A 25,200-nucleotide genomic window follows, 5' to 3' on the forward strand; every position below is an offset into this window, starting at 1 on the left:
GGCATACTTACATGAGCAGGCCCTAGGTGTGGCAAACAGTTATATAGCAGAGGGCATGTGATCTAGTGGCACAGTTGATGTGTGATGGGCTGTGGAGACATGACATTTGTGATGGGCCACTATGTGGTTCACATTACCTTGACACTTGTCACATGAGTAACATCAAGAACATGTTGTTATTCACATGAACACTGTGATGGCACACTCTTCATTACGGGCTTCTGACACATGATGCCAGGGACAGGGGCACTGTCTCACTTTACCAATTGATGCTCTGCATGACCCTGTGTGACAATGTAATGAGTGTGCCATGTAATACATTGTTGTATAAAAAACAGGAGAAGACCCATAGACCTCGTTGGGATGGGTATAACGTGTAAGAAAAAACAATTCCCAACAGGATTTATGTCAAGACAGTTTCAATAATGTATGCAATGTGCATTACAAGAAAGGAAAACCAAGGAGTCAGTTGATTAAAGGCAGTATTATTCACCAAGGAACAAAAGAAAAGAATGGTCTTTCACATATCAATACAGTTAGAGACAGCACTGTACAGAGTGGATCATGTGACAACCACGTGACACTTGGTGCAAGGTGCTATATACAATTGACGAACGTGAAGGTGCAAGTGTTTAAAATAAACAGCGTAATCGACGCATTAGCCAAATTAATACATCAAATCATGGCTCCAAAGCAGCAAGTTATAGTCACTTAAAACAAAATTATTCATATAGGAGCACAGAACGTGATATGCGTCGTATAATTCAAGCTGTATAGTCGACGGCGTTTCGACCCCCTTTAGTCGGGATCGTCATCAGGACAGGGTTGTCGATGGGAAACAGTGCTGTGGGCAGAAAGGGCAAATTGAGCGGAAGACCAACGGTTGGGACGGGGTGGGAGGGATAGGGGAGTGGCGGAGGTGGAAAAGGTGCATGAGTGATCAGGTTTAAGCTTAGGTCAGTGAGAGTGGTGGCGGTGAGGTGGGAGTGGTGGGGTGGGAGTGATGGCTGAGCGGGGATATACTTCAAATTGTGAATTGGGGGTGTCTAGGATTAGATTATCTATATCAAGAAGGAGCCAAGGTATAATTGAAAGCCAGCTAGTTTTAGTTGGCAAAGGATTGATCTAGAGTAAACTGTGTGGTTCGGATTGTTGAGTGTGAGTGACTAGGGTTTATGTACCAACAAGGAAAATTAGACGTTTTGGTATTTGGTATAATTATATAACCTGTGTTGTTGGTTGTATAGAGATTAGTACAATTTACGCGGTGAATGGGGAGGGGGGGGGGGGTTGCAATGCTGGTGTAAGCAAGGGAAGTAACTTACAGTAATACCCAAGCGTAAGGGCGAGGGTAGTTGAAGTCCGGTTAGTCATTAATCGATAGCTAAGGGGAACAAATGATGAGTGATTACAAAAAGTAACATGTTAAGAGTGTGGACTGGATTAAAAGACCACAGGTAGTGGAATTACCTGATCGATGACTTTAAGGTCAGCGCATGAAACTTGCTGTGCCTACGGGGGAGAAAAGCACTGGGAGTCAGAAATGGCCGGTGGCGTGCACGCTCGTAAGCAAGCTGCAAAAACCGATCGCACCCAATGTGCGAGGTGTGGACTCACCTGAATAGATCAGGACAGCGGAAGGCAATTGGGGCTCTTCTGACGGGTAGGCTGCTAGCAGTGAAGGCTGGAGCTACCTGGGCAGGTCAGAGCTCTGCGTATAAGAAAGCTAGAGTCCGGGCAGCGCGGGAGGCAGGGTCGGGGGCGTGTCGCGGCGTTACCGTGGTAACTAGGCAAACGGGAAATGGTTGGATAGAAGAGATTCAGGAAGTGCCGGATAGTTGTCAGGGCAACCCTGAAGGCATGACGCAAGGGGCGGAGGGGGACGAGTGGGCTTGGAAATGGGCTTCTGTTCTAGATCGAAAGCCGGCTGGATTGTTCCCGTCATGGTTGTAATGGGTACGAGTACATTTCAATTACATTTTACATTGGATGTACATTTCATGCCAGAGTGCGGAAAAACTAAACAATTGTACATGTAGTCTCAATAAATGCTGAACCATCGTAAGGAACGGTGAGACAGGTCATGGGGGATATCAGAGAGGACGGTATAAAACCAGGCAGTTAGTTACATTGGAGGTCTATTCAGATGGAGGCAAGCGGTGGGGGTTATCTGAGAACAAACAGTAGGAGACATTTAGGTACATTGGAAGTATTATCAGGTCAAAGGTATTAATCCCATGAATTATATGAATACCCGAGTCGACTCGTGCAGCCCATTCCTTCAGGATTCCGAATTCCGATTCGGCTAAAATATTTTTTTGCTGATAAACCAGACGTTGTTACCAATCAAATTTCTCCATTTCGGCTACCCTCAACCTTCAACCCCCCTTCTAATCAAATGACACCTACAATACTGGCTTTTGAGCGGTTAGTCCTGAAGGAAGTAATGGACCTCAAAACCACACCACGCTTCATCCCCTACAATCTACCCCTAATTGAAAAAGAAGCCCTTAACACTCTCCAAAATAACCCGGCGATTGTCATCAAACCCGCGGATAAGAATGGGGGCATTGTCGTTCTAAACAATACACAATATGACAAAGAAGTTGAACGACAACTCACCAATAACGAACATTATCGTGTTCTCTCCAAAGATCCTGTAGCAGATATCAGACAAAAAATTCTTTCCATTACTACTACTGCCAGAGACATCAACATCATTACCAAGAAAGAATTTGAGTACCTGAACAACCCACACCCCAGAACACCTGTCCTGTATGTCCTCCCTAAAATACACAAGGACGCAAGGAACCCACCTGGACGTCCTATCGTATCAGGCTGCGGCTCTATTTTGGAACCACTGGGAAAATATTTGGACTCAATCATTAAAGAATTTGTACCTATCACAGACACGTACATACGTGACACCATGGATTTGATTAATACCATAGAAGATCAACCTTTCGACCTGAATACTCAAATAATGGCAAGTCTGGACATCGAGTCCCTTTACACCAATATCCCTCATCGGGAAGGGCTCGAAGTAATCAAAAATTTACTGTCCTCCAGACCTCAACCCACGAAGATCCCGACCGATTTCATCATGGACCTTCTACGAGTGGCTCTACAAAACAACTACTTCATGTACAAAAATACATTTTACCTGCAAATCAAAGGAGTATCGATGGGCGCTTGTTTTGCCCCCAACTTTGCCATTTTGTATGTACATGATCTGGAAAAATCACTGATTCTAAATCCCATCAACCCATATCGGCCCCAAATCCATCTGTGGCGCCGATATATAGATGACATTTTATTGATCTGGAACGGAATGGCTGATACCCTACAACCCTTCATTGATTGGCTAAATTCCTCACAAGAACATCTCAAATTCACAATTGATACCAAATCCAATGACCTACCATTCCTTGATGGCATCATACATGCAGAAGAGGGAACGCTTGGAACATCACTTTTCCGTAAGCCCACAGAACGTAACACCCTGTTACATTATTCTAGCAACCATCCAAGAGGCCTACGTGATGGACTGCCGTTCGGCCAGTTCTTACGAATTCGCCGAAATTGTAAATGGCGGAAAGACTACTTCAGAGAGGCAGACATCTTGGTGACAAAACTTGTCAGTAGAGGCTATCCACGACGTCTGGTCACACAAGCAAAGAAACGTGCATGGTATAACCATTGCGAGGACTTACTAAGGCCAAACCAAAATAAAGAACCAATGACCAGAATTCCCTTTGTTTCTGTTTTCAGCCCGGACAGCAACAAGGTTTCCAAAATAATCAAGAAAAATTGGCCCATGCTACGATTTGAGGAACAATTTCATGCACCACCGCTATTCTCGTACCAGAGAGGGAACAACATTGCCAACCATCTTGTTCATGCTATTACCTGGCCAACCACCACAACTGATAAACACACCATCACAGCCGCATGGGGCTTGAACCCAGTGGTTGGACATTTTAAATGTCAATCATGCAGTGTCTGTGAGCTGACATTCAACACCAAAGAATTCATTTACAATGGACATGCTCACCAATTATCACATCACTCAAACTGCAGAACACAAAATGTCATTTACGCCATCCGTTGTCCATGCGACCTTCTTTACATTGGCCAGACTACCCAAATGGTCAAACAAAGGATAATACAACATAAGAGCAGAATCAACTGCAAAGTACTTACTGCTCCATTGGTCGCACATTTCATGGAAAAATCACACACTGACACAGACCTAAGGTGGCTAGTCATTGAGAAACCCACATTACCCATAAGAGGGGGTAACATATCCACCCTACTCAATAGAGCTGAATGTAAATGGATTGCACAAGTCGACTCGGTCAACCATGGGCTAAACACTCTTGATGAATGGACGAACACGATCACTGTTTAGCTCCATTTTTCCACATGAATACACTCCCAATGTACCTAACTGTCCGGTCTTATACCATGCTCCCTGACTATATGTACCTAACTGCTTGTTTTCATACCTTGCTTTCTCCCATTAAAATGAGGGGGGTACATGACCACTCTACCTAATAGAACTTAATATAAATGGGCTGCATGAGTCGACTCGGGTATTCATATAATTCATGGGATTAATACCTTTGACCTGATAATACTTCCAATGTACCTAAATGTCTCCTACTGTTTGCTCTCAGATAACCCCCACCGCTTGCCTCCATCTGAATAGACCTCCAATGTAACTAACTGCCTGGTTTTATACCGTCCTCTCTGATATCCCCCATGACCTGTCTCACCGTTCCTTACGATGGTTCAGCATTTATTGAGACTACATGTACAATTGTTTTGTTTTTCCGCACTCTGGCATGAAATGTACATCCAATGTAAAATGTAATTGAAATGTACTCGTACCCATTACAACCATGACGGGAACAATCCAGCCGGCTTTCGATCTAGAACAGAAGCCCGTTTCCAAGCCCACTCGTCCCCCTCCGCCCCTTGCGTCATGCCTTCAGGGTTGCCCTGACAACTATCCGGCACTTCCTGAATCTCTTCTATCCAACCATTTCCCGTTTGCCTAGTTACCACGGTAACGCCGCGACACGCCCCCGACCCTGCCTCCCGCGCTGCCCGGACTCTAGCTTTCTTATACGCAGAGCTCTGACCTGCCCAGGTAGCTCCAGCCTTCACTGCTAGCAGCCTACCCGTCAGAAGAGCCCCAATTGCCTTCCGCTGTCCTGATCTATTCAGGTGAGTCCACACCTCGCACATTCGGTGCGATCGGTTTTTGCAGCTTGCTTACGAGCGTGCACGCCACCGGCCATTTCTGACTCCCAGTGCTTTTCTCCCCCGTAGGCACAGCAAGTTTCATGCGCTGACCTTAAAGTCATCGATCAGGTAATTCCACTACCTGTGGTCTTTTAATCCAGTCCACACTCTTAACATGTTACTTTTTGTAATCACTCATCATTTGTTCCCCTTAGCTATCGATTAATGACTAACCGGACTTCAACTACCCTCGCCCTTACGCTTGGGTATTACTGTAAGTTACTTCCCTTGCTTACACCAGCATTGCAAACCCCCCCTGCCCCCCCCCTCCCCATTCACCGCGTAAATTGCACTAATCTCTATACAACCAACAACACAGGTTATATAATTATACCAACTACCAAAACGTCTAATTTTCCTTGTTGGTACATAAACCCTAGTCACTCACACTCAACAATCCGAACCACACAGTTTACTCTAGATCAATCCTTTGCCAACTAAAACTAGCTGGCTTTCAATTATACCTTGGCTCCTTCTTGATATAGATAATCTAATCCTAGACACCCCCAATTCACAATTTGAAGTATATCCCCGCTCAGCCATCACTCCCACCCCACCACTCCCACCTCACCGCCACCACTCTCACTGACCTAAGCTTAAACCTGATCACTCATGCACCTTTTCCACCTCCGCCACTCCCCTATCCCTCCCACCCCGTCCCAACCGTTGGACTTCCGCTCAATTTGCCCTTTCTGCCCACAGCACTGTTTCCCATCGACAACCCTGTCCTGATGACGATCCCGACTAAAGGGGGTCGAAACGCCGTCGGCTATACAGCTTGAATTATACGACGCATATCACGTTCTGTGCTCCTATATGAATAATTTTGTTTTAAGTGACTATAACTTGCTGCTTTGGAGCCATGATTTGATGTATTAATTTGGCTAATGCGTCGATTACGCTGTTTATTTTAAACACTTGCACCTTCAGGTTCGTCAATTGTATATAGCACCTTGCACCAAGTGTCACGTGGTTGTCACATGATCCACTCTGTACAGTGCTGTCTCTAACTGTATTGATATGTGAAAGACCATTCTTTTCTTTTGTTCCTTGGTGAATAATACTGCCTTTAATCAACTGACTCCTTGGTTTTCCTTTCTTGTAATGCACATTGCATACATTATTGAAACTGTCTTGACATAAATCCTGTTGGGAATTGTTTTTTCTTACATGTAATATATTGGACATGCTGTTTGTATCGGGTAAACATAATCCTCTTTTGGTGCATCTATGATGGGTCTGTGTCGTGATTGCAAGTGTCTCACATGTACGCACACCATGCCACAGGGGCAGTTCAACAGCTCATGTGCGTGATAGCATCATAGAGCATTAGGCCACAAACATACAGATCTGCATTCAGAGGATGGCTGTGGCGTAGCTTTGTAAAAAGCACAACTCATGCACAATATCACTGAAATGTAAAATATATAGCACATGTGACGTGGGTGTGTTCCTTGCAGTCAGCTGTCTGGATGTGTTGACCACCTTCTCATGCAGGTCACGTGATGTGTGTCACTGACGCAATACATTGTTCTGCTAACTCTGACATGCCCAGATGATCATTTGTGTGCATGTCATGTCCATTTCACAGCCAACAGGGGAATCAGTTTTGTTGTAGGAGTGCCAACTAGCTGGCATAAGTGTCCATGATGTATAGCCCACGCCAGATTCATAAGTGATTTCATGTGTTTATGCAGTGTTGATTGTGCTATGTACATTGTAATTGTTGTTTGCTGATAGTTGTACACCTTTTTACCTACACATGTCGTGCAGGGCACCCCCTCTGCCAAGGCCATTGCCTGACTTGGATGCCATGAGGGAACGTGATTGCATTTGCCGCTACAGATTCCCTCAGGAGTTGATTCAGAATTTGACGGACAGGCTGGAACCACATCTACAACCGCGACACAGGTATCCAACTGTGCTGACACCCAAGGTAAAGGTGATGGCAGTCCTACATTTCTTTGCCACAGGTACGTTCCAATTCACCATAGGTGATGTGGGGGGTATATCCCAGACCATGTTCAGCTGTGTCCTACGTGATGTCTTAGCTGTTATGTTGCAGCACATTGATGAATTCATTAAGTTCCCTACTCCACAAGATTTGAACAATGTCAAGGGTGCATTCTCTGCCCTGGGACACATGCCACATGTAATTGGGTCCATTGATGGGACACATGTTGGACTGGTGCCACCACAGGCTCAGGAGCAGGCCTTCCACAACAGGAAACATTACCACTCCATAAATGCCCTGGTGGTGTGTCTTGCTAACATGATGATTTCCCATGTTTGTGCTCGTTTTCCAGGATTATGCCACTATGCATTCATCATGAGGCGTAGCAGGGTACCACAGATGATGCTGCAGCTGCGCAACCATTGGGCATGTCTTGGTGGGTAAACACTGTTTCTCATGTATGTCTCAATGTAATTTTGCTTTCTCATGACTTCTCATTGCACACTCATTGACATGATGTATTGTTGTAGGAGACTCTGGATATCCGAACATGCCGTGGCTCATGACTCCACTACGCAACCCCAGAAGTGCCGCAGACCAGCGTTACAATAATGCACACGGCCAGACCAGGCGTGTGATGGAGCGTACGTTTGGACTCCTGAAGAGCCGGTTCAGGTGTCTCGACAAGACAGGTGGATCCGTACCATACTCCCAGCTCAAGGTGTGTGACATCTTCACCATGTGCTGCATGCTGCACAACATGGCAGTGGAGGGGGACGTGCCACTCATCCTGGATCCTGATGATGAGGACCATCCACCCGTTGAGGACGAAGGCCTTGTCCAGGATGCTAGCGATGAGGAGGATGATATCCGGAGGCAGCTCATACGCAACTTTTTCTCATAACGGTGAGTACCGGTAAAATAGTGTGCAAGCTACTACCATAGAGTGACATGTCTAGCATACTGTGCGTCCAGCAGACTGTACACAAAGTCACTTTGAGGTTTGTGGTGCAGTGTCACACAAGTGACGATGTCATGCCACACACATGAGCGCAATGCTTGAAGTTTGAATGAACAAGTGTACTACATTGTTAGTGTATTGTACATGATCATGTCTGAAAGAATATATTCAGTACATGACCCCTTGTGTGCCTGTCCTTTCCAGGTCTCCCTACCTGTTGTCTGTTCGTATCATCTTGGTCCTCCTGCAATTCCTCTTGATGATAGCAACGTTGGATGAATCTGCGTACCCTGCACAGACATGTGGAAATCTCAGTTTGGGTAAGGATTCCAAACAGGCAGTTTATTGTTGGTATGGTTTTTGATTGTGTAGAAACTGTTCATGCACATGTTGTAGGCCCATACATACATGTATGATTAAAGCATCCTCTGGTTAGGGGATGACCTCTAGGCACAGCTCTCAATCCGCTATATAGCGTTTGAATCTTAAGTGAAATAATCCAATGTGAATCTTTCATTAGATTGCATATATTTGTTTATTCAGAAGAAAATTGTATTCATTAACTTCTTGTATAACTTCTTATATTTCCCAATTCAAATCTTTGCTGAGCAATAACAATCATATATATGTAATACTTTTGTATCAATCCAACTATGTTACGCAATAGTCCACAGTATTTAACGAAAAAATGTCCAAAAGTCAAATCCAACTTAATGAAGTCTCTTCTATGAAAACACCAATGTATGTTGTTACAGCATCAGTTCCATTTATTTCTGGTTTCCATCAATCACAACACAGCAGCCTTGTTCACGATTCATATTAAGAAAATACTCGCCACTTGTGGCCGCCCCCACCAGAAATTGACACAAGTATATGATGTGGTGACCAGGTAGGAAATAGGCGCACAACAAGAGTATGGCAATTAGTAGATGTTCTCTGTACAAGAAATATGCTACAAAGCAAAGAAAAGGAAGGTCACCACTTTTCCTTACAAACCCAGAAGAAACCTCCCGGTTGAAACAATCAATTCAAATCTTTACTGAGCAATAACAATCATATATATGTAATACTTTTGTATCAATCCAACTATGTTACGCAATAGTCCACAGTATTTAACGAAAAAACGTCCAAAAGTCAAATCCAACCTAATGAAGTCTCTTCTATGAAAACACCAAGGTATGTTGTTATAGCATCAGTTCCATTTATTTCTGGTTTCCATCAATCACAACACAGCAGCCTTGTTCACGATTCATCATATACTTGTGTCAATTTCTGGTGGGGGCGGCCACAAGTGGCGAGTATTTTCTTAATATGAATCGTGAACAAGGCTGCTGTGTTGTGATTGATGGAAACCAGAAATAAATGGAACTGATGCTGTAACAACATACCTTGGTGTTTTCATAGAAGAGACTTCATTAAGTTGGATTTGACTTTTGGACATTTTTTCGTTAAATACTGTGGAATATTGCGTAACATAGTTGGATTGATACAAAAGTATTACATATATATGATTGTTATTGCTCAGCAAAGATTTGAATTGATTGTTTCAACCGGGAGGTTTCTTCTAGGTTTTTAAGGAAGAGTGGTGACCTTCCTTTTCTTTACTTTGTAGCATATTTCTTGTACAGAGAACATCTACTAATTGCCATACTCTTGTTGTGCGCCTATTTCATACCTGGTCACCACATCATATACTTCTTATATTTCCCATTTACTGTATGGTGAGTTGAAGTTTACACTTCTTTCAACTTTCTTTTTCAAAAGGCGTTCCCAATGCATTTCGTGCACTACGTGCACTTCATCAGGGGAATATCTAAACAAAAAATCAATGAACTCATGTTGAGGATAACATCCTACAAGCGTGTAGGTATTCAATGTTAAAAAGTGACTTAATAAATTAATGATCTGACTATAGAGAAAATCGGTGAAAATGGGGAAGTTAATTCACTGTTATACTAAGTGATGGTGGGATGGGGAAAAGACTTGGTAATTGTAAGTAAAACTGTGGAGCTCATGTTACGTGACTGAATGTGAAGGAATATAAAATCAAAATAGTTTCGCTGGGTGGTGAGTAGATACTTCCAAGAATGTGCAGATTAAAGGTGACTATAGTGCTGTAAAAGCGGCGCGTGCATTGTTAACCGATATTCATGCTGAGAAAAGAATGTGCAAGTATATACGAGAAAAGCATCTTCTAACGCGGTTATCTCGATGATTATTCCAATGTGAGAGCGAAGTGCGTCTTACCTGCCATCATATGGTGAATTATTTAGTGTTTAGACCTGGCCATATGCAAATCAGTCTTGACCCTGTGCCTCATGGAAGCAGTCCAGCCCGAACTGCCAAACCAGGTCCTCCCTGGACCGGAAATAAGCATCCTAGGACCTTCGGGGTTTCACCCTTCTTCAGCCAGGATAGCTTGATTCCGGTGGCACAGTGAGCCCTAGACACACGTCTGGGCATACCTGGATCACTTAAGGCGAGAAAGCAAAAAACACACAATTGATGGACGGAATGCAGGACAAATCATAGTTATTTTTGCATTTGATCCACTGAAAACAGATCAGCGTGAGTCCCTTGAGATTTCCACTCTGCGTCGCTAAATATGTAATGATGATAATTGCCTTTGGAAGTAATTCAAGAAGTTTATTGACAACCTATGACAGCATAGATGTTGAGGTGTGAGCACGTCCACTGCTACACTGTGTCTGTCCTATACATTCTATTTTATCACCACCAGAATACAGAGTCAACAAAGCATTCCAAACTCTACAATCTATTAAAGGCACATTACTACAGTACCATAAATGCATGTTCTCTACAGATATGTACCCAGAACCTTCGGGTACAAATTCTTAAAATGTATCCTATCTTTTAAGTGCTAATGTACCTGCTGCAGGGAATCCTTTGTAACTATTAGACAAGTTCATATACAGTTCGATTGCTTTGGGTGGATTTTGCACCAGCAGAGCTGAGGGTGACATGAATATCAATGTCTAATCCCAGTGTGGTCAATAATGAGGTATATTGCAATTGTATTTATACAGGGGTTATATATTCCTGAAGAGGCGATGAAGCGCTTTGAGGTGAATAATAGCAGTAACATTTACTCCCGAACCATAGGTTAGAGCTAGCTAATTCTTTTTTGCTGATACTCCAAAGCTCTAGTAAAAAGTAATTTCTTTTTTATTTTTGCCGATGCAGAGCAGCATTTGCAAAATCATTGGCAATGGCATTAGGTCTACCCTGGCACCCTGAAGGCGCGACCTGTTGGCTTTGCCGATGCTTTTGAGTTTACAAACTGTCTCATACGCGACAGAAATGCACTGCCTCGGTCGGGCGAGACCTAAAAACCATCACTTCTCATTCCTCAAAAGCAGTGATTTAAATGGGCCGGTACTCACAGGTACTGAGTACCAGCACTTCTTATTTTTAGCACTCTGAGTAGCGGCTCTTCTCTGCTGCCAAGGAGAGTACCGGTACTCATAAACGGTAGGCGCCTTGGCTGTTAGTGCTGGTGACCTGTCTGACAGCCAAGGCACTTCTGTAGCAGTGACAAGTGAGCTGAGCCCTGCTGAACTGTTCAGCAGGGGCTCATTTGCATAACGTCCGGTGTTCACCATCCTGCTGTGTTGCAAACATAGGATTGCAGCCAGGTGACGGCGCAATTAAGAAATCCAAAGAAGGTAACGAGGTTAAAATTGCTTTAATCTTTCCTGATTATTTTGCTTGAGTGTCTGCTTATTTTTGTCTGTTTGCCTGTGGCCGGTTTTGTGTGAGGAAAAAGGTGAGAGATAAGGGGTGGGGGGTGGGAGATTCGAGACACTCTTGGGAGGTATATTAAAGGAAATGTGTGGAATGCTATGTGTGTGCACGTCTGCTTGTGTGTGTGCATGTGCGCGCATGTGTGTGTGTGTGTGCACACACAAAAATATATAGTATTGTGCCAAGCAACACCCAAAAACAGTATGGAAACTTCAAATATTGTAACACAAGGAAATGTTAAAACATCACAGCTTTAGGCTTTCGTTAGGAGTTAACCTATTTTGCTTATAGAAACGAATTTCTCTTGTGTTTTGGTACATGCTCCAACTATTACTGAAGTCAATAAGAAACAGTATGCCTTGCACTTAGTCCCGCCACAAGCCCCGCCCCCTCGCCTCATTTAAACAAGCATTTGCAATGCAATAGGTCTCGCATTAGGAAAGTGTGAGCTATTGGTATTGTAAATGACAATTTTTTTAAATATGTGTTGGCTTTGAAAATATATAAATTAATAGCATTGTTATTCACAAAGCCAATAGCTTACACTTTCCTAATGCGAGTCCAATTGGCTATGGCAATGCTTGTTGGTAGCAAGCAAGGACAGTGCTGTTGTGGTGCTGAGTGATGCTGTTGTGGTGCTGAGTGATGATGTGGTTGGGATGAGTGATGTGGTGGTATATTAGAGGGTTGTGGTGGTGTCCCAGAGTGATGTGGTGGTGTCCCAGAGTGATTTGGTGGTGTTCCTGAGTGATGTGGTGGTGTCCCTGAGTGATGTGGTGGTGCCCCTGAGTGATGTGGTGGTGCCTGTTAGAACTGGCTATTTCTGGTTGGCTAAGGCTGACGCCAAAGCTAGGCAGAAACCCCCATTCTAGTCAGGGCAAGGGAGTCACACGCCAAGATAACCCTTGCTCACCCCCTTGGTAGCTTGGCACGAGCAGACAGGCTTATCCCGGAGGCAATGTGTAAAGCAGTTGCGCCAGCACACAACAGCAACAACATCCTAGGCACTCCACAAAAGGAACTCCACACAAGGTTATATAAGAAATAACTTCTGTATTGTCAAAACACATCAGATAGAATCACACATGTACATTGTGCCAACTGGCACGGGCAATATTCACAAGGGATTATTTACACAGGACAGGGCCACGTGGGCACCTGTCAGAATCAGCACTTAGTAGAAAATGGAATATAGGATATAAAATCACTGTAGCACAAATTAGCAAATATAAATCACAACCAGTAACTACTGGTAACAGGTAAGTACCACCTACGCAACCCTAAACACCTTAGGAGAATGTCACGCAGGGAACCAGGACCTCACTAGGACCACCTGTACTAGAAGGAACAACCACCTAAGTATCACAATACAATTAGGGGTATAAGCAAGAACACATTACACATGATGCATCACAACATTCAGAGGTGTAGGGAAGGAAAACACATGATGCGTAAAACATACATTCAGCGGTGTAATAACAAGGCACAGGATGCATCAAAACACATTCAGAGGTACCGGAGAAAACACATGATACCTAAAACATTCAGAGGTGTAAGGAAGGAAAAACACATGATGCATAAACCAACACATTCAGAGGTGTAAAATCAAGGAAGACACATGATGCATAAAAACATTCAGAGGTGCCAGAGCATAACTCAATAGCGCAAAAACACATGAGGCCTAAAAACATTCAGAGGTGTAAGATCAAGGTGCGTAATCATATTAAATGCATTACATTTCCTAGCACCACATCACATTGCGCAAAACTCACATTAGGCAATTACCATCACATAGATAATCACATTGCGCCTAAATAAAATCACATACCAGCCCCCCATCTAATAAAGGGACTAAAGAGCCCCGTGTCCAGAATGTCAGGGCGCGCTGCCACGCAGCGCCAGTCAGGGGTGCGCCACCGGCGCAAAACCTAAACGTTGCAGGTGCCCACTACTTGCTGGGCACCTGGGAACAATCACAAGGCCTAAACGGTGCAGCTGCCCACTAATTGCTGGGCAGCTGGGAATGAAAACTGCAACAGGGTCCTCACTGCCCCTAGAACAGAACTGCCCCCAATCGTTGGAGCCACACAGGCTCTGACACAACACTACGCAGAACGTTGGAGCCACACAGGCTCTGAAAACACTCGTGTCCACGTTGGAGCCACACAGGCTCTGACCTAACACATGCCCCCAACCGTTGGAGCCACACAGACTCTAAAACAAATATGCCCCTGTAGGTTGGAGCGATGGGGGCTTTAAGCAACACATGCACACGTCCCTCGTAGGGACCGTAAAATCACTGTGGGCCTCGTTGGAGCCTTCGGGCTCGAGTCATCAATTATGCCCGTTAGAGCACTCAGGCTCCTCAAACAATCATGCGGTGCTCGATAAGGGGAAAAGCTGGCCCCCTAAACACTGCCGCTTACAAAGTCAATATGCCCCTAGGTGGAGCCCCGCGGGCTCAGTACCAACGTGGGGGCGGCCCACTGCCATCCGGGGCCGCCCTGACTCTGTGCCCCACGTGGGACTGGCCCGCAAACGACAACACGGCCAGCGGCCTCTTCTACTCACCAGGCTGTAGGGCACTCCAGCGGAAGCACTTCCTTAGCACGGCGGCACACGGGGCTCCCTCCACGCAACGGGAGCCCCACAGGATCCATCGCCAGCCTTCCGGGTCATCTTCTACCATAGGGGTAAGCGCTGAGCCAATCCCAGCGCGGCTCACGAGACGAGCCTCTCTATGACGCTGCACTTCTCTGCGCTGGGCCAATCCTAGCGCGTCTTCACCGGTGCAGTCTGCAGCGAGGCACCAATCACGGCGCAGCCTCTCCAGTCGAGCCCCCCAGAGCGAGCCAATCACAGCGTGGCCGCTCCAACAATGAACGCGGCCCGGGCCGATGGCAGTGATTCATCCTCAGCAGTTTCAGGCCCCGGGCAGCGGCGGTGAATAAGCGGGACGGTGGGCACCATGAGGAGGGGTAGGCTCCCTCGTCCTCAGCAATGCACACAAAGCAGGGTGGACACCTGCGTAATTACAATCAGACATAAGCGAGGTGGGCTCTCGCAATATAAATGATTATCGAAGCGGGGTGACACCCACAACGAGCCCACGAGAGGAGGGGGATTCCCTCAGCCAGGGCTAAAGCGGCGCGCTGCTCAGACCCCAGGCTCTCTCTCTTTTTCTCAGGGAAGTTAAATTCAAGCGCCCGAGCCCAAAAATAAGGCGCAGTAAGGCTGTAATAAAGCCTTGGCAAAACCAAAGCAATCCAAAAAGGTATCAGCAGTCCTGGAGATCAAAGGATGGAGCAACAGAGCTCCCAGCAAGGAAAATCCTCCAGGCATCCAGGGGCTGGGCAGGGCCCAGGGAGGCAAGCCTTCCCCTGGGCCCAAGCAGCAGCACGCCCCTGGCAGGATTCAAGTCAGAAACAAATTGTAAGGGGACACAGCCCCTTTTTATACTGTAAATTCCTTTTTCTAGCAGGGTGCAGGCAGTGTGAGAACCAGCTAGAACTGGTTATAGGGAATTCCTTTCACCGGCCAGGCTAGGGACATCTGACGCACCCCAGGGGGTGGAGCCAGCATTGTGTGGGGAAAACCCAGCCTCATTCAGGACCCTCAAACCAGACGGTCAATCCACAAGCAGGCCCAGGCTCACTCCTCCCCTCACATCAGCATGCTAAACACTCCATTCACCACCTGGGCAGACCCTCCCAGACTCTTGGAGCCAGGCTCACCAGCCAGCCTTAGCCAATCACACGCCAGACACAAATTACACAAATATGCCAACTTCTAAAAATGGCACTTCTCCACTAGACACAATCATGCCGCATATACCATTGCGCAGCATTCAATCTCACGAGTTTGCGCATACCAAACTCGACCCTGCACTCCCCACACATCAGGAACTACCATGGGCATACATATTCCCCATTCATTCCTATGGGAGGGCAGGTCACTCTCACCACACACACAGAGAGTTCACACACTTTACACTGTACCACAGTAAAAAAGTGCGCAGAGGCCTAAAATCACCAATACCAGTTCACAGAAACAGGCTAGGAAAAAGCAAAATGTCTTGGGGTGAACCTGCCAGAAAGGGCCGGGTCCAACAGTGCCCCTGAGTGATGTGGTGGTGTCCCTGAGTGATGCGGTGGTGTCCCTGAGTGATGTGGTGATGTCCCTGAGTGATGTGGTGATGTCCCTGAGTGATGTGGTGATGTCCCTGAGTGATGTGGTGGTGTCCTAGAGTGATGTGGTGGTGTCCCTGAGTGATGTGGTGGTGTCCCTGAGTGATGTGGTGGTGTCATAGAGTGATGTGGTGGTGTCCCTGAGAGATGTGGTGATGTCCCTGAGTGATGTGGTGGTGTCCCTGAGTGATGTGGTGGTGTCCCTGAGTGATGTGGTGGTGTTGTGTAGAGTTCAGCAGTGTGAGGCATGCAGCAGTGTGAGGCATGCAGCAGTGTGAGGCGTGCAGCTGTGTGAGGCGTGCAGCAGTGTGAGGCTTGCAGCAGTGTGTGGCCTGCAGCAGTGTGTGGCGTGCAGCAGTGTGTGGCGTGCAGCAGTGTGTGGCGTGCAGCAGTGTGTGGCATGCAGCAGTGTGAGTAATGCAGCAGTGTGAGGCGTGCAGCAGTGTGAGGCATGCAGCAGTGTGAGGCGTGCAGCAGTGTGAGGCGTGCAGCAGTGTGAGTCATGCAGCAGTGTGCAGCATGCAGCAGTGTGAGTAATGCAGCAGTGTGGAGCAGTGTGAGTCGTGTGGTAGTGTGCAGCATGCAGCAGTGTGAGTAATGCAGCAGTGTGCAGCAGTGTGAGGCGTGCAGCAGTGAGGTGTGCAGCTGTGTGAGGCGTGCAGCAGTGTGTGGAGTGCAGCAGTGTGAGTAATGCACCAGTGTGCAGCGTGCAGCAGTGTGAGGCGTGCTGCAGTGTCCCAGGCACTCCACACCACTGGAGTCAAGCTAGCCGGGCTGATGAGAGGTGTTACCTCGAAACCGGTCCGGTCCTCGGATGCTTGATTCCGTTCTGGGAAAGACATGGCTTTTGTAGTTCGGACTGGACTGTTCCCATGGGGCACAGGGTCAGAGCTGATTTGCATATCGCCATTGTCTAACCCAGGGTGGTGTGGAGTGCAAAAAAACGATGGATTTGGGCCCAGATCTTTGGACTGGGGTGAATGTGTGACATTGATCCACATTCGGTCCATCACCTGGTTTGTTTGCAAATTCGCCATAAGTGCGCTGGGGATGCTCAGACGTGGGTCCCAGGCACTCCACACCACTGGAGTCAAGCTAGCCGGGCTGATGAGAGGTGTTACCTCGAAACCGGTCCGGTCCTCGGATGCTTGATTCCGTTCTGGGAAGGACATGGCTTTTGTAGTTCGGACTGGACTGTTCCCATGGGGCACAGGGTCAGAGCTGATTTGCATATCGCCATTGTCTAACCCAGGGTGGTGTGGAGTGCAAAAAAACGATGGATTTGGGCCCAGATCTTTGGACTGGGGTGAATGTGTGACATTGATCCACATTCGGTCCATCACCTGTTTTGTTTGCAAATTCGCCATAAGTGCGCTGGGGATGCTCAGACGTGGGTCCCAGGCACTCCACACCACTGGAGTCAAGCTAGCCGGGCTGATGAGAGGTGTTACCTCGAAACCGGTCCGGTCCTCGGATGCTTGATTCCGTTCTGGGAAGGACATGGCTTTTGTAGTTCGGACTGGACTGTTCCCATGGGGCACAGGGTCAGAGCTGATTTGCATATCGCCATTGTCTAACCCAGGGTGGTGTGGAGTGCAAAAAAACGATGGATTTGGGCCCAGATCTTTGGACTGGGGTGAATGTGTGACATTGATCCACATTCGGTCCATCACCTGTTTTGTTTGCAAATTCGCCATAAGTGCGCTGGGGATGCTCAGACGTGGGTCCCAGGCACTCCACACCACTGGGGTCAAGCTAGCCGGGCTGATGAGAGGTGTTACCTCGAAACCGGTCCGGTCCTCGGATGCTTGATTCCGTTCTGGGAAGGACATGGCTTTTGTAGTTCGGACTGGACTGTTCCCATGGGGCACAGGGTCAGAGCTGATTTGCATATTGCCATTGTCTAACCCAGGGTGGTGTGGAGTGCAAAAGAACGATGGATTTGGGCCCAGATCTTTGGACTGGGGTGAATGTGTGACATTGATCCACATTCGGTCCATCACCTGTTTTGTTTGCAAATTCGCCATAAGTGCGCTGGGGATGCTCAGACGTGGGTCCCAGGCACTCCACACCACTGGAGTCAAGCTAGCCGGGCTGATGAGAGGTGTTACCTCGAAACCGGTCCGGTCCTCGGATGCTTGATTCCGTTCTGGGAAGGACATGGCTTTTGTAGTTCGGACTGGACTGTTCCCATGGGGCACAGGGTCAGAGCTGATTTGCATATCGCCATTGTCTAACCCAGGGTGGTGTGGAGTGCAAAAAAACGATGGATTTGGCCGCAGATCTTTGGACTGGGGTGAATGTGTGACATTGATCCACATTCGGTCCATCACCTGTTTTGTTTGCAAATTCGCCATAAGTGCGCTAGGGATGCTCAGACGTGGGTCCCAGGCACTCCACACCACTGGAGTCAAGCTAGCCGTGCTGATGAGAGGTGTTACCTCGAAACCGGTCCGGTCTCGGATGCTTGATTCCGTTCTGGGAAGGACATGGCTTTTGTAGTTCGGACTGGACTGTTCCCATGGGGCACAGGGTCAGAGCTGATTTGCATATCGCCATTGTCTAACCCAGGGTGGTGTGGAGTGCAAAAAAACAATGGATTTGGGCCCAGATCTTTGGACTGGGGTGAATGTGTGACATTGATCCACATTCGGTCCATCACCTGTTTTGTTTGCAAATTCGCCATAAGTGCGCTGGGGATGCTCAGACGTGGGTCCCAGGCACTCCACACCACTGGAGTCAAGCTAGCCGGGCTGATGAGAGGTGTTACCTCGAAACCGGTCCGGTCCTCGGATGCTTGATTCCGTTCTGGGAAGGACATGGCTTTTGTAGTTCGGACTGGACTGTTCCCTTGGGGCACAGGGTCAGAGCTGATTTGCATATCGCCATTGTCTAACCCAGGGATGTGTGGAGTGCAAAAAAACGATGGATTTGGGCCCAGATCTTTGGACTGGGGTGAATGTGTGACATTGATCCACATTCGGTCCATCACCTGTTTTGTTTGCAAATTCGCCATAAGTGCGCTGGGGATGCTCAGACGTGGGTCCCAGGCACTCCACACCACTGGAGTCAAGCTAGCCGGGCTGATGAGAGGTGTTACCTCGAAACCGGTCCGGTCCTCGGATGCTTGATTCCGTTCTGGGAAGGACATGGCTTTTGTAGTTCGGACTGGACTGTTCCCATGTGGCACAGGGTCAGAGCTGATTTGCATATCGCCATTGTCTAACCCAGGGTGGTGTGGAGTGCAAAAAAACGATGGATTTGGGCCCAGATCTTTGGACTGGGGTGAATGTGTGACATTGATCCACATTCGGTCCATCACCTGTTTTGTGTGCTGCAGTGTGAGGCCTGCTGCAGTGTGAGGCGTGCAGCAGTGTGAGGCGTGCAGCAGTGTGAGGCACGCAGCAGAGTGAGGCACACAGCAGAGTGAGGCGTGCAGCAGTGTGCAGCATGCAGCAGTGTGAGTAATGCAGCAGTGTGCAGCGTGCAGCAGTGTGTGGCTTGCAGTAGTGTGAGGCGTGCAGCAGTGTGAGGCATGCAGCAGTGTGCCGCGCAGCAGTGTGCAGCATGCAGCAGTGTGAGTAAAGCAGCAGTGTGAGGCGTGCAGCAGTGTGAGGCGTGCAGCAGTGTGCAGCGTGCAGCAGTGTGCAGCGTGCAGCAGTGTGAGTAATGCAGCAGTGTGAGGCGTGCAGCAGTGTGAGGCGTGCAGCAGTGTGCTGTGCAGCAGTGTGCAGCATGCAGCAGTGTGCAGCATGCAGCAGTGTGAAGCATGCAGCAGTGTGAGTAATGCAGCAGTGTGAGGCGTGCAGTAGTGTGAGGCGTGCAGCAGTGTGAGGCGTGCAGCAGTGTGCAGCATGCAGCAGTGTGAGGCATGCAGCCGTGTGTGGCGTGCAGCGGTGTGTGGCATGCAGCAGTGTGAGGCATGCAGCAGTGTGTGGCGTGCAGCAGTGTGTGGTGTGCAGCAGTGTGAGAAGTGCAGCAGTGTGAGGCGAGCAGCAGTGTGAGGCGTGCATTAGTGTGAGGCGTGCAGCAGTGTGTGGCATGCAGCAGTGTGTGGCGTGCAGCGTGCAGCAGTGTGAGGCGTGCAGCAGTGTGCAGCATGCAGCAGTGTGGCGTGCAGTAGTCTGTGGCGAGCAGCAGCGTGAGTAATGCAGCAGTGTGCAGCATGCCCAGTGTGTGGTGTGCAGCAGTGTGAGTAATGCAGCAGTGTGCAGCGTGCAGCAGTGTGATGTGTGCTGCAGTGTGAGGCGTGCTGCAGTGTGAGGTGTGCAGCAGTGTGAGGCGTGCAATAGTGTGAGGCATGCAGCAGTGTTAGGCATGCAGCAGTGTGAGGCGTGCAGCATTGTGCAGCATGCAACAGTGTGAGTAATGCAGCAGCGTGCAGCAGTGTGAGACATGCAGCAGTGTGCCGCATGCTGCAGTGTTTGGGGTGCAGCAGTGTGCTGTGTGCAGCAGTGTGAGGCGTGCAGCAGTGTGCCGCGCAGCAGTGTGCAGCATGCAGCAGTGTGCAGCATACAGCAGTGTGAGTAATGCAGCAGTGTGAGGCGTGCAGCAGTGTGAGCCATGCAGCAGTGTGAGGCGTGCAGCAGTGTGCAGCGTGCAGCAGTGTGAGTAATGCAGCAGTGTGAGGCGTGCAGCAGTGTGAGGCGTACAGCAGTGTGAGGAGTGCAGCAGTGTGAGGGATGCAGCAGTGTGCCGTGCAGCAGTGTGCAGCATGCAGCAGTGTGAGGTGTGCAGTAGTGTGAGGCGTGCAGCAGAGTGAGGTGTGCGGCAGTGTGACGTGTGGCAGTGTGCAGCATGCAGCAGTGTGAGTAATGCAGCAGTGTACAGCATGCAGCAGTGTGAGCAATGCAGCAGTGTGTGGCGTGCAGTAGTGTGAGGCGTGCAGCAGTGTGCAGCATGCAGCAGTGTGCAGCGTGCAGCAGTGTGCAGCATGCAGCAGTGTGAGGCGTGCAGCAGTGTGCGGCGTGCAGCAGTGTGCGGTGTGCAGCAGTGTGAGGCGTGCAGCAGTGTGAGGCGTGCAGCAGTGTGATTCGTGCGGGAGTGTGAGGCGTGCGGCAGTGTGCAGCATGCAGCAGTGTGAGTAATGCAGCAGTATGTAGAGTGCTGCAGTGTGAGGCGTGCAGCAGTGTGTGGCGTGCAGAAGTTTGTGGCGTGCAGCAGTGTGCAGCATGCAGCAGTGTGAGGCATGCAGCAGTGCGAGGCGTGCAGCAGTGCGAGGCGTAAAGTAGAGAAGGTGAGACTCCTGAATGCGAGTGTATGAGTATGAGGAAGAAGATCAAATAGGGAGTGAGTAAAGTCAGGTGAGGGTGGGGGGTAAAGGTGTGGGGTGGGGTGTTGGGAAAGAGCCCTTTCAGTGTCAAGGAGAAAGGGAAGTGCGTCTGGCATAGGAGACTTTATCGTGAAGGATATTAGAGTGTGAGACAAAGGAAACAGCAAGGAGAGTGGTGAACAGGGAAGAAGTAGATGAGAGAGAGAACAGAGCAGAGACTTAGGGAGAGAAACCAAACGAGAAGAAAGGAGATAGGCATAAAGAGAGGGACGAGAGAGAGGGGGAAAGAGTGTGGGTGGGTTTGTGAGAAAGACAAAGAGACAACGAGGAGGGAGGAGAGAGAGAGAGAAACATGAAAGTGTGTGATCTTGTGTAATGTAATTGGGCGCTCATGTAAAGCGCGCCGTTATCTTTCAGTCGAGTTCGCAGTATATATTTGTAAAAAAAACTCCAGAAAAAACGGGAGAGCGATGGAGTCCGGGAAAGAGAGAAAAAAAGGGAGAGAGGGGTTGGGAGGAAGAGATAGAGATATAGGGGCATTAAGTGAGAGAACGGGAGAGAGAGAGAGAACACAAGAAAAGCGGAAGAACAAGGAAGAGAAGAACGTGAGAGGTGGGGGACAAAGGGACAGCGGAAAACAAGCTCTCGGCATTGCTTTGGGGGGGTGGGCGGGGGAGTGGCAGCCTTTGATGTCTGATGCGAGGTACAGACAAATGGTGGTGTGCGACCGGCTTCCTTTCAAGTTTGATGGGAGGGGGGGAGGGGGGGAGGTGCGGGGAACAAATAACGAGCGAGCGCCTGTCGCACATGCACTGGGCATAATTCGCATTCCAAAGCCCTCTTGGTAGTATTTTCTGGTGGCCCTCTAGATCTCTAGCCAGCAATACGCAAGTGCATTGGCAGGCGAGACCTAATGAGTACCTGCACTATTTTTCCCCATTTAAAGCACTGCTCAAAAGGGTGTAAATCCTGATAATTAAATGATCTTCATTTGCTTCGTTTTACTCGCAAGAAACTGTCACTTGAAGTGTCACTCATTTGGCAGGAGAATGTCGCGAATTCGTACACTGAAACGATGGAAATTTCTCACGCAAATTTAAAAACGTCACAGCTGTTCCTGTATATTATGACTTATACATTTGTTTATGTTTTGAAACCGTTTAATATAACTGATTTCCTGTGGATTGTTTTATTAAACGCTCTAACAGCGTTAGGTCAGATTGCGTTATAGAAAATCATATAAAAAATAAACAGCTTATTGATCAGCGTGTGCCCTTTTTGTATGCAATTGGCTTTAACTAATTCTTTCTTTGTCGTTGTGTGGGTAGAGGCCTGTTTTCGGCCTTTTTTCGTTCTGCCTTTGTGGGCGTTTATCTTTTCGAAGTTGTCAACAATACTTATCTTGACCACTGGACTCAATGTACGGTGTTCCCCCGGCATCCATCCCCTAACAGCTGTGTCTAAAGGTGCTACCAGTAACTTATTTTGAAAAAAACAGCACATAGTAGCAGGAAAGTACTAGCATGCCTGTCACAGACATGGCCGCTTTTAGGACTCTAGTGCCTCACGCAGGCGCGAAGCAGGTAATACTGCTTTGGTAGTACGCTACGCCGTAGCCGTTGCTGCTGCACTGGCGAACAGGATTGGGCGTGAAAGTATGGGTGCCCTGTCAGCGCACTGTGAACTGGCGCCATAATTTGCACTTCCCCAAGAAAGCAAAATGTGCAGCGGGTTGGTAAGTGCACCTTTCGGATTGGTAGTAAAGATTTGTGTTTGGATGCTGGCTTTGCCCCCGATTTTTTTTTTGTACCCTGATGGTAATCTGTTCAGTGTCTGCTGTTTCGTTATTTGTGGATTTATAGTTATTAGCCTAGCGTACCATCATGTCATCTTTTTCCAAAGCCAGGTCAAATTATTGTCAACCTTTTCTGATCCCCTGAAGTATTTTGGAGTCAAGATTTTTTCATCTAGCCGAGATCTCATGTAGACATCCAGCATTTTGTGATCCGAAGTTTCCACATCGGGTACCTACAGGTTACCTAGTATATATTTTCTTTTCTCTGAATTGTGTTACTTTTATCCTTCCTTTACAGTTGATAAGCCATACTGACAGGTAACACGATTGCAAAGAAAAATGCACTACTTGTGTGAACTACCTGCAGCATATTGTCATCATGCCTTCAGTTTTTTTATTGTCCAAAATTGCAAAGTTCGTTTGGCTGGTTCCACAGCACACCCGAGTAGAATTGTTGGCTCGCTTTGTTTCCAGTCTCTTGGCTACATTTACAAAATCATTGCATTATGTGAGCTGTGGCCTAATTAATTGGAATCGATTTGACTAACCCACTTTAAGGGAAAACCTGAAGTGACCAGTATCAAATTGGTCATGGACTGGAGCTTGCTGAAGATATCTGCTGTAATGAATCTTGCCTTTAAATGCCGTCTGGAGCTTCTACGAGCCTAGAAGTGACCCAAAGTATCTACTCCAGTAGTTATGGAAATTTGGGACGTAGACATCTTTTTCATTTCCACGAGCTGTCAGGAGAACCTTGTAATAAAGGTGTACAATAGTTATTATGCATCTTCCTCGAATATAGCTTCAGGCTTGCCCCGCTGGAGGATTTTAAGCCCTGTAAAACAGGCTGTTCGAAGGGTAAATCTTTGCCTGCAAAGAACCTGCTTGGTGTATCTGACCTGTGCTCTCGTTGTAGTGGGCCTGAAATCATGTATAGGTCCTGGTCTATGCTTACGTAGACTATCATTAGTACGAAGTGGTGTTTTACATTTTCTTTTAATTTAAAAATTTGAAAATTCATATCCATGGTTTGTCTCCTTTAATGGATTTTTGTTGATTTTGTGCCATTTTGTTTATTACATTTTCTTGCAACTAGTACTGTACTCAAAGGATTCAAAGGGAGAGTAAAATATGGGAAGCTGTTCATTCTCTGGGAAGGCAAATAGATCCAGGAATGACCTCCCAAACTTTTGGCAAATGGACTTGAAGATCTCTGAGGCGAGTAACACTTCCTGAAATGAGGGAATGATTTTGCTCTGTATGTCTGCTCGGGTATATGCCTCACTCTTGAACCGGACCGCTTTGAGAGACAGCAGTTGCATTTACCAGATTGAGAGATCTGTAACAAGCTCCTCTTGGCAACTGGTGTATGCCAAAGGCACCAGAATGTTCATTTGAATGAGTACTTGCTGATGTTCTAGATTGCATTGGAAATGGGTAAAGTATGAAGAACCTTAAAGACCGCCCTTTACATTGGAAAAAAACTTGCCCTAAGGGATCATCTGCCTCGAACTAGAAGAACCTTTTAGATTTGTGCTTTGTGCCAGAGTGGCAGACACAACATTGTTGTTGTCCATAATCGCAGACCTCTCTCCCAGAGGGGCACCTCAAAGCACATTTATGGAGCGCAAACGTGATTCCATCCAATTCCCATAGCTGCTTAGTGAGAGACTGCATCCTGTATGTGTATCGTAAAGCCGTTGTCCAGGTCGCTAGGAGCTGAAGCACCACCGGGTGGCTCAAGAAATGCATTCATCAGCAACGGAAAACGCTGGGTACAATAATACCCAGGGGCCGTTATTGGGTCCAGTAGTACATCAGTGTCCAGTGGCGCAACCAGTTGTGATCCTAGGCTATGTCTAATAAGCATTTGTGGCCGCAAAGCAGGCAGTAGAATACATGTTGTATGCAGTTAAGCCAAACAGGCATGAAGGACGAGAACCAGTCAGTGCTCGT

General features: G+C 47.6%; 1 protein-coding gene across 1 annotated transcript in view; it reads left to right on the forward strand.

Annotated features, from left to right (window-relative positions):
- The first annotated feature begins 22,832 nt into the window (after positions 1-22,832).
- CENPC (centromere protein C) overlaps positions 22,833-25,200 on the forward strand; it is a 1,111,772-nt gene continuing 1,109,404 nt past the window's right edge. Inside the window, exon 1 of the mRNA XM_086961919.1 lies at positions 22,833-23,184. Coding sequence (XP_086818045.1) covers positions 23,170-23,184 — 15 coding nt within the window. The 5' untranslated portion in view covers positions 22,833-23,169. The remainder of the gene's footprint in view (positions 23,185-25,200) is intronic.

Source organism: Lissotriton vulgaris, chromosome 3_1, assembly GCF_964263255.1.
Source record: "Lissotriton vulgaris chromosome 3_1, aLisVul1.2, whole genome shotgun sequence".
NCBI classification, from domain to species: Eukaryota; Metazoa; Chordata; class Amphibia; order Caudata; family Salamandridae; genus Lissotriton; species Lissotriton vulgaris.